Source organism: Paramacrobiotus metropolitanus, unplaced genomic scaffold (assembly GCF_019649055.1).
Source record: "Paramacrobiotus metropolitanus isolate TYO unplaced genomic scaffold, Prichtersi_v1.0 Parri_scaffold0000003, whole genome shotgun sequence".
Taxonomy (NCBI): Eukaryota; Metazoa; Tardigrada; class Eutardigrada; order Parachela; family Macrobiotidae; genus Paramacrobiotus; species Paramacrobiotus metropolitanus.
The window spans coordinates 2,296,540-2,306,804 of NW_026570223.1; the positions used below are offsets into that span (position 1 = coordinate 2,296,540).

The 10,265-nt window shown below is 40.4% G+C and overlaps 2 protein-coding genes across 2 annotated transcripts; one reads left to right on the top strand and one right to left on the bottom strand.

Moving 5' to 3' along the window:
• Positions 1–327: 327 nt before the first annotated feature.
• LOC129598335 (anoctamin-4-like) lies at positions 328–6,249 on the top strand. The gene is made up of 22 exons (XM_055496193.1): positions 328–587; positions 666–845; positions 935–1,005; positions 1,933–1,969; positions 2,043–2,170; positions 2,302–2,408; positions 2,470–2,570; positions 2,656–2,736; positions 2,797–2,975; positions 3,038–3,083; positions 3,324–3,611; positions 3,681–3,708; positions 3,781–3,950; positions 4,048–4,084; positions 4,170–4,281; positions 4,423–4,477; positions 4,583–4,799; positions 5,064–5,216; positions 5,290–5,342; positions 5,413–5,609; positions 5,671–5,782; positions 5,872–6,249. Exons 1-22 carry the CDS (start codon positions 489–491, stop codon positions 6,073–6,075), a joined length of 2,655 nt encoding a protein of 884 aa, XP_055352168.1. The 5' UTR covers positions 328–488; the 3' UTR covers positions 6,076–6,249.
• LOC129598342 (emopamil-binding protein-like) lies at positions 6,149–7,846 on the bottom strand. The gene is made up of 4 exons (XM_055496202.1): positions 7,295–7,846; positions 7,111–7,180; positions 6,820–7,002; positions 6,149–6,517 (listed from the first exon to the last, which is right to left on the bottom strand). Exons 1-4 carry the CDS (start codon positions 7,472–7,474, stop codon positions 6,324–6,326), a joined length of 627 nt encoding a protein of 208 aa, XP_055352177.1. The 5' UTR covers positions 7,475–7,846; the 3' UTR covers positions 6,149–6,323.
• Between the last annotated feature and the right edge of the window lie 2,419 nt (positions 7,847–10,265).

Consider the following 10,265-nt stretch of genomic DNA (forward strand, 5'->3'; position numbering starts at 1 on the left):
AAAACCACGATTTCATGTTTCAGGGTTTACAGTTTCAAGTTCTATGATTCTGAGTTCTGAGGTTTACGATTCTGAGTTCTGAGTTTACGGTATTGTGTTCTACGTTTTACGGTTTTACGTTTTAGTGTTTTACGTTTTACGTTTGTGTTTTACGTTTTGTTGTTTTAGTGTTTTACATACGTTTTACGTTTTAGTGCTTTACGTTTTAGTGTTCTGAGTTTTAAGTTCTAAGGTTTACGGGGGGTGAGGTATTTGGTACGCCATAGGCATACGGTAGCGAATGATTACGATCGGACCAGTTAGCGCTGTCCATATGACGCTGAATGAACACAAACACTTCGTTCCATTCCGAGCGAGAAAGTCTGTTAAATTTCACATCGATGAAGACTTGGTTGACTTGTTGCGAATACCTTGCGAGTCGCTGCTGGATTGTGTAATCAGTTTCTCTGGCAATGTACTCATAAATGTAGTGCGGAAGTTATAATAAAATGGTTCATAAGCATTATAACCAAACCGCAACATTAGCCACGGATGAAGAAGCTGCTGTGCCATTGCGGAATCTGAAGCCGCGCAGTTCTGTTCAATATGTGAGTGGAATACCCGAGGGAACGAAATCGATGGATAATGAGTGATGCGTTGTTGATGTGGTGTTTGTGCGTAACCAGGGTGTGACGGGAGACGATGATACACTTTTCTTCCGCGATGGGCAACGGCGAATTGACTTTGTGCTGGTGTACCGTACTGGCGGCGTGAAAGCAGTGGATCACAAACGCGAGCAGCAACGAGCCGATTTCCAGGAGGAGATTGAACTGCAGGGAATTGACTTCGAACAGGAAGTGAAATCTGTAAGAATCGAGGAAGAATTTGGGCAGATTTACGGGATATTTGTAGAATGTTGACGTTGTTGTCCATCGTTGTTCTGGATGATGTCTAGATTCCTGGTCAACCGCCAGAAGTTAAACTCTGCTTCGTCAAATTGCATGCAACATGGGACTTACTCACGAGGTAAGTACACTGTATATTTAAAACCAAAAACTGGATAGAAGGCTTCGGGTTTTTTTAAAACTAACTTACTGAGCAGTTTTGAAGTGTTGGTGCTTGTTTACGACTACTAGTGGATCGGTTAGAAGGTGCGGTTTAGACTCTAGATTGGTGTTGTACAGGTATATTGTTCGAATGCTGATATTAAATTGTGAGCTTTTTATTCAGTTTTAGAAGCATGCTATTATTTTTGGTAAATTACTGAATTTTTTGCTGCTGCTATTCGCGATAATAGTTATTTTTTATTGATAGTCAAATTATACACTTACTGCACTTCTCGATTGTATTTTGCATAATTATTTTTTAATATTAGGCGGTATGCCTTCGATCTCGAATACCATAATATTAAACCATGGCATACTTCTAGACTCTAGTTCTGTTTATGGAATGCGCAGAAGTATGTTTGATTGGCGGTCAGACATCCGATGTAGGTCAGCTGCGGTTTCGGCAATAAGGCGCTCGTTTTTTGCAGTTGAAACAAGATACTTTGTAAATATGCTTTTTCTAACTGCAATTCGCTGGTTCTTTGTTTGGCGGTACTTCAAATGCGTCGTGTGTGAGTAAGAGGAGTTATTTGGTGTGTGTTCGGTTAAGAAAAGCTAGAATTTGCCGACGCCATCAGCATCTTTCGATTTGTTGTTGCGACTGCTTACTAGTGCTTACACTTTAAATTTATATAAAATTCATGCCAACGGCAATATGCGACTATTTTACGCATCACATTCACTCGCGTTTAGTTCAAGTGGATTGTAATCAGCTGTGAATCAGAGCTAAAAATAATTTTCTAGACGGAATTAGAATGTTAAGTAGAACTTTACTGTGACATTTTGCTTGTTTCCGGTGCGGAAATACCACAATGCCGATTGACATAGTTATGTTCTGTTTTTGCAGATATGCCGATATCATGAAAATTCGCATGCCTTTGAAGGTTGGCGCTTGTTTATTGCACTTTTTGCGATTGGATCTGGTGGGATTACTCAATATGCGTTCTTGACACTTAGACCGAATTGGAAACGTTTCCCGAAGATACGTTTTCTCGTTACTGCCCGAACCTGGTGGTTGACCGGACACTTCTTCCCAAGCTTCCCCATTATGTCACTACTGGTTTTTCCAAATCCAAGGAGGCACTGTAAGTAGATTACGTACTGTATGCATCGAATACATAATTTTTGTTCCCTGCATAGTCTAAGGACAAAAGTGCAAAAAATGCTGAATGATTTAACTTTGCGTTTGCCTGTTGTTCATTTGGTTTTCCTTCAGATTTCACATCGTGGACCAAGACACATTTTTTTCACCGTCGCAGCGAAGTCGGATAATTTGGGAATGTCTATCCCGAATAACAACAACGTCTGGCAAGCATCATATGGGTATGCTATACTAGCGTTGTACTTTAGGATTGTTTGTGAAATATAACAAAATTGATTGCAGGTATACAAAAACTTCTAGGAGACGGCACATTCCAAGCAGCATATCCACTGCACGATGGTCCATATGAAGAAAAATACAAGAGACCGTCGAACTTGCGAGCAGTAATGATTTCCTGTTACAACTCACGCCTTGAAGTTAATCCAAAAATGGTTCCGCTAATTTAACGTTGTGACAACTTTTTTGTAGATCTTGTACAATCAGTGGGGTAGATTTGCCAGATTTGTCAAGTTCCAGCCAGTCACCTACATCAAAAATTACTTTGGAGAAGTATGGATGGATGGTTGCTGTTGCTCTGTAATGTTAATGTTTGCTTTGTAAATTTTACAGCGGGTTGGGTATTATTTTGCTTGGATGGAATTTTACACATTGATGTTGATACCGGCGGTTATCGTGGGATGGATCTGCTTGTTGTATGGTGCGGCTAACGTAAAAGGCGACATCCCGGCACAAGAACTCTGTACTTCGAAGGATATGGGAATGACCGTCATGTGCCCGATTTGTGAAAGGTCGGTAATCGCTTGGCCTTGAATCCGTAAATTCATGGCTTACAGCCGGATTCTGATTGTAGGCGTTGTCCGTACTGGAGATTGAAGGACAAATGTCATTTTGCTCAGGTGAAGCTTTTCGGCAGCATCTTGTATTTTTCGTTTGATCGATTAATACCATTTTCGTTTTTTTTTATTTTTGTCGTAAATTTGCTAGTTACTAACTGAAATTTTTTTAATGGAAGTCTATTTTATTGAATTTAACCAACACGCGCTTTACAGCAATGGAACAGTTATAACATGGGCAGTAATTATCACAAATTTTTTTTTATCAAATTCAGTGGAAGGCAACAGAAGAATTTTTTGCAGGCAACATATTTGATTGATAATCCGGCGACGATCTGTTTTGCTACATTTATGGCATTGTGGTCATCGTTGTTTATAATGTTGTGGAGAAGGAAGCAAAATATTTTATCGTGGAATTTTGACACGTACGATGTGTTAGAACAAGAGGAGCCAGTCCGTCCAGAATTAGAGGCGCGTTTTCAGCCTGAGAACTGGAAAATAAATCCTATAACAGGCGTTAAGGAGCCATACATTTCACCCGTCCGTCAATTCTTTCAATCGGTTCTGTCCGGCACCGTGGTATTGTTCATGGTGAGCTTTATTTCCTACAAGTTTTTAAGTTTTCATTGTTTTCTAACTTTATTCTATTTTATGTTGCAGATATTTTTGGTTTTTGCTGCTACTTTTGGTACATATACTTCGTTGTATACTTGTATTGACAAAACCTCGTTATTCTTAGTTTTGTTGATTTTGTTTGTAGCAACAATTGTGTACCGTGTGACTTTAAACATCGCCATTTATTCCGCAACCCGAGCGAGTCAGGATATAAATGAGACCGCGGGAGATTCAACTACTCTAAAGTATTCCACATATATTGTCAGTATTACCGCCGCGTTCCTCAACTTGATCGTTATTTTAATCCTTAACGGGGTACGTGAACAAGTTAAATTTCTTTGAGCCATATACGTGTAAGATGTCTTGCTAGTTGATTATGGCAGTAGTTTACCAGTGTTCGTCCTTTTTCCAGGTTTATTTTTGGATTGCTAAATGGCTGACTGAAATGGGTACGCACACGCCGCTAATTACTAATATAAATTCTCCTGCTTTTGTTTTCTCCTGCTTTTGTTTGTTTGACTTTTTTGTTTTCAGAATATCCTAGAACGCAGACAGAATATGACAACCGTCTCACTATGAAATACTACATCTTCGAATTTGTCAACACGTATACATCGTTGTTTTATGTTGCATTTTTCAAAGGACGGTAAGTTTGCACAGCATTTCCTATTGCAGCTGTGGCCATTTGAACAACTCCATTCAAAATGTTCGAAAATCAGCTGTTCATAGCGAATTGTTTATTTATCCTATTGTCTGTTGCTGAGATGTAAATGTTGGCTGTTTCTAGTTTTCCCGCTGCAATCCCTAACAACAGAATTCTTGGTGATGTTCCAGTAGATCGGGTGAGAAACGTACTCGTACTCGTATTTTGTTACGGTTGCTGTACTTGTACACGCTTTACAATTTTTGCATGAACACTCACAATCAGTCTCATACATATGTTTCAGTGCGACAAAGCCGGATGCCTGATTGAGTTGACGATCCAGTTGGGTGTCCTCTTCCTTGGCAGCAGCTTAGCCAATATTATCAGTGAGATTCTGGTGCCATGGTGTATCCGCCGCTACCGCAACATCCAAAGTCCGAAGCTGAAATCGCAGTGGGAACAGGACCATGATTTGGCCAGCTTTCCGACAATGGGAATGTTTATGGAATATAGCCGAATGGGTAGGCAAATCTTGACGATGCGTATCTTAAGCAGAATTATATTCGTTAGTTGAATCTCTCATTCGGAATTTCGGGAAAAAAGATTCACAACTTACAAGTGCGGACAATTTAGCGTGAACAGAACGTGAACAGAACGAACAGAACGCGTGTGATGCTTATTTTGCAAACTTACTCGTATAATTCCAATTTTTTCGGTGTAGCTCATTTTGATAACTGTTGCCCGTGAGTGAACTGCATGTGTACATGTATTTTTCTGATGTTTAGTGACTCAGTTTGGATTCATCACCATGTTCGTGGCGGCATTTCCAGTAGCACCGATATTTGCCTTGGTCAACAATTTAATTGAAATTCGTTTGAATGCCTATAAATACTTAACGTTTTTTCAACGCCCCGTTGCCTTATGGGTGAGAAATATTGGTAAGCCTTTTTGTTCTGGAAACGCTACTTTGGATGTGCATTTGTAATGGTCTTAGTTGAATGCTTATTCCAGGCGCCTGGGGAAAAATTCTGGAAAACGTGGCAAGATTTTCCGTTATCACAAATGTGAGAAAAAATTCTTTGCTTCAAATTTCAAACCATAGTTCGCGATCGGAAAATTTTTGTTCGTTTCCAGGCATTTATAATTGCATTTACATCCGATTTCGTTCCGCGATTGACCTATATGTTGGCTTATTCCACGGATGGAACACTTATGGGATATAACAACTGGACTTTGTCAGCGTTTAACACAGAAGACTTTGCTTTCGACAGTAAGCCTGAGTTTCCTGGTCACGATGAATTTGACCCTTTGAATCCCCCTGGACTATGCTGGTAACCTTTTTATTAACCTAGTTCACTTTCAAAGGGTTTTTATTATATGATTTGTGCGTAGGTATTACGAATTCCGCACTCCTCCATGGGATATCAATTCAAAGCGATATGCTTTCTCGATGACATATTGGAATGTCTTGGCTGCCCGAGTGATTTTGGTTCTAGTTTTTGAGGTACGGCGATGTGATGGCGCTGACTTTTCAGTTAGTCAGAATTACTACAAGTGTCCTGCTAATAGTATTCGTAACATTGTTGTTTGCAGCACTTTGTTATGGTTGTGACGAAACTGATTTCAATTTTCGTTCCGGACATGCCGCGATCGTTGAAAATTAAGAAACTGCGTGATAATTTCGTTGCAAAGGAGGCCTTTTACGAAGCGGAATACCGCAAACAAGAACCAATGCGTCGCGCTGCTACGGCTAATCGCTCAAAGACACCGCAAACACAGCGCAGAACCGAGCTGTAAACTGTCCGTTTGTTGTCCGGTGATTTTTTTAAATTTGACTTTTTCACTGTCCAGTGTCCACTCTTATGCCATATCAGAGCGTATGTGCTGGTTTTATGATTTTAGAACTACTCAGGGACCGTTCTGTTTGTATTTTTCAAAGCAATACTGAAAATACTCGGGTATCGGAATCGATCCAAAACAATATTGAAAACGTTTACAAAATGCAGTGAAGCACAGTAACAGACCCAGAAGTACACAGTAAATGTTCAGCCTGCTCTTGTCTTGCCAGCGCGACGGCCAAATACATCTTGCAGAGCTTTCCAAGAATGCCACAACAGCAGCCCTGGAATAACCACCCAGACACCATTGAAAAAGACCAAGTACAACCACATATGCACTGGGCTAGCTGTGTTCAAGTTGGGACTTCCGGTCAACCATTCGGGAGCAAATGTCATCCAGCCTGTTATAAAATATGAAGAAATACTGTATATAAAATATTAAATTTAATCTCGTACTTTGATCCGACGCAACTGGAAATAATCAGCAAAACTTATGAAACACTTGATAATATTAATAAAAATTCATTTCCCAGGCACTGAGACAAATATAATGAAATACAGACAGGAAAATAAATATGTTTGCATAAAAATATGTAATAGCGGTTAAATGTAAATATATAGATATCATATAATATATGAGTATAAAAGTCACTAAACAAACGTGACAGCTGCCAGCGCCGGTATCTATTATCTGTAAACTTACCTCCATATAGTTCGCAGACGCTGAGTACAATCTGCACAAAATGCCGATATGATCGTCGCTTGATAATAGCATATGCCAGTATCAGCGCCAACAGTCCATCCACCACTACCGTCAGTACTTCCAAGGATACCACGTTGGGATCGGAGTGCAGCCAGCGCGTATCAGCCAGCCCATATTCCTTCCCTGATAACGTATACGTATAAGTATACCGGTTAGCAACTGGCATGGCATGGCATGCTAATTTTCGTTTGGCATTTTAAATTTTATCGAACCTTTAATTTTTCCACTTACAAACAATACTGAGAGGGTTCGTGGAGGTCGCGACGGTTCCCGTCAAGGAGATCCAGAGAAAAGCGCCCTCCTGTAGAAAACGCGGATAAAATACATATCCCGACTTCCAACACAAGGAGTGTAGTAGTAATTAGCGGATCCAGACGTGACTAAACAAGCAGATGCGATTCTTTGTCTAACTAACCATGCCTAAATGCGTGAAGGCATCGTAATAGCACCAGAAGAGGATCCATTTCTCCACCACCGGCTCCCGCAGTTTCCGCCACTGTCGACTGGCGATAGCGTAGCACAGCCATAGTACTGCGGCCACCACGCCCAGACAGACAACGGATGTAACGGAGAACGCTCCTGCAGCAGCGTCCATAGTATTAACGATAAAATTGCACGGCAGATACTAAACTGGTGTACGTGGCTGAAATAATACCAAAATTAATACTGGATGCACTTATAACATCAATAGAATAATAAATACGGCGCTTTTGAAGAATTATGAATACTGTATCACAGAAAAGTGCAGGCCAATGATATCTAAATAATCAATTTAGCCATGCAGAATGCACAGCTTAATGAGCAGCTCGTTAAGCATTATGCCCATATCTTTTTTCCATTAGCCTAATAATGCAAGGAATTATGACATGTTATTGATCGAGCAGTCAGCAATGCAGCATGAACCGGAAACACGGTTCTGAACAGCTGATCGTTTTCGTCCCGCGCGTCTGCCGGTATACCGCAAATTCTACTCTACTGCTACGGTGCTACTTATTCGTTATCAATTGCAACCACAGTCTGCCTTTATTAAATGTGAAAACGTGATGCCGTACGAAACTTACGATTAAAGCGATGCGACCGTGATAATGCCGATTTTAACAATCAGACTGATAATGTCACTTATAAACTCATCTATGTATGTATATCGTACTATTATAAAAGATAATCTGTATGTACTATGTACAATACTCTTGTCAGTTGTTAATTCTGTCAGTAGTGTACCTATAATATAAGCGCACTAGCAGATAATTATCATGATATTTATATATATGTGTATATATATGTGTGTATATGCTTGTATAATGTAAAAATAGTGTTCCAAGTTGTTTGATCTAGTTATGGATGCATAGATTTTTGTTTTTCGAAATAGTTCATACTGATCTCGTCTTAGCCGCTTTTAGATTTCCGGTACACATACTGCACTGCAGGCATTTTACTTTACAATTAGCTTTTCTTGAAGACTATGGACAATATCGTTTCTGTTTTAATTAATAAAGTATAACCTGTATTCAGAAGCTGCAGTTTCTGTCCGGTGTCCGCGCAGTTTAGGTTGTGTTAGGAAATGAGGTCAACATTACCGCTTGTTGTTGTCGCAGGTTGTTTTGTGTCGACCGACTTCCGGGCGTTGTCGCCGTTGTGGAATATTACTGCATGTGTGCTCGATAGTTAAGCTGTACAAGTTTGAAGAGGGACAACTGTAATCTGGCGGAGCGTGACTGCATGGGCATGTAGTAATGTTTGTAAAATGTGGATTTCGTACACACCGGGCATTCATCCCAAACGACAAACGTACACATTCCCCTGACGGAACCGACATCGTTTATGCAAGTATAATCCACAACGTCCCGGCATGTACTATGACTGCACTGTTGTACAATACACTGCACCCAGTGCCACCCGGCCGGAACAGGCGCCCAAGAAAGTGCCTTAACGCACTGATCAAAATGATCCTCGATTACATAAGATGCCTAGCTCGGGTTTGTCGCCATGGGCGTAAAGACAAGCGACAATTTCAGTAATGATCGGCTTTTCCTACAAGCTAGACAACCAATTCTAATGACAGCCATAGCCGGCCATTTCCTTACATTTTCTCTTTGTCCCAGTAAAATGTGCACTTTCCATCGATTAAGCAATTCAATGACAATTTTAAAATTCGCTCTTCCCTAATCAATACTCGGGACTTGCGTTCTTCGCGGGCCAGCCAAGGATGGCGAACAGCGCAGCACTCTTGCCATCCATCAGATTTTAAACGACCGGAAACCGCTAAACCTTGAAATTCGTCCAACCCGTACGCAAACACATTTGAAAACCAATTTCAACCACACAACGAAATAAGTACTAGTACTGAATATGAATTAGTCTCAACGAGAAAACGTCAGAAATCTGGAACATTTCACAAAACGAAAAATACCGTTACATTGTCTATTGTACATACATGTACACTTTATTATTTCTACATCACCAGATACTTGCATCTTAAATTAATGCAAGGATTCAAGTTTAATATTACGCGAATGCTTAATTAATCAATGTGTAATTTAAGCTCGTTACTGTAATTAATCGTTTGTCTTATTTGACTGAAATACTAACGGTCAAGTATGCCGGTGTGAAATATGACGAAGCAAGTACAATATCCCAAAATTACTGGTTATAAGGGTTGCTTCTAACCCAGTTTTTGATTTACGTAGTTACAACATTGAGTACTAGTGCCATATCATGATTTTAATAATTTAATAATAAATGTAACGATTTATAGGCGATGATTTTAATGTCTGCACAATGCCGAGCTTTAAGGTGCATGCGAATTCTCGCTGGCTGCGGATAATTACAACACTATCCAAAGAGTTAGTAATGTCTGTTGCATATTAAAAGTTAGTACCACGCTGGCTACGAAGTATGCACGCTTGTCTGGAAACCGGAACCGGCGACTGTTTATCCAGGCCATATAGTCGCTATATATTTGCTTACTCCCGATCATATTTGCTGTGCAGTGCATCTCATCTGACCAGGCAGCAACGCAACAGCAACATATTTGTTATCGATAATGAGCTTTTTCTCCATAAACCAACCTGGTGGCTAGCACGACCATTATCCAGGCAGCAAAATATGCTATTGTACGAAATTGTAAATCAGCACCCCATCTAGGTAGGCATTGAAAAAGCATCCTGTTTTAGTATGGTCAGTGGTGTACATATAAAAAAATCCCAAATCCTGACTGACATCGTTAAGCCATCCAAACATTCCCTTAAATCCTAATTGGCGCCCAATATCGATGTTTCCGGTGGCAAGTCACTCGACTCGATGTCGTCACTGCATCTTCGACTCCCACTCGAGTACAAGATGCGAGCCGAGGCTGCTGGCTGCCTGCACAGTGGTGTGTACGCTCA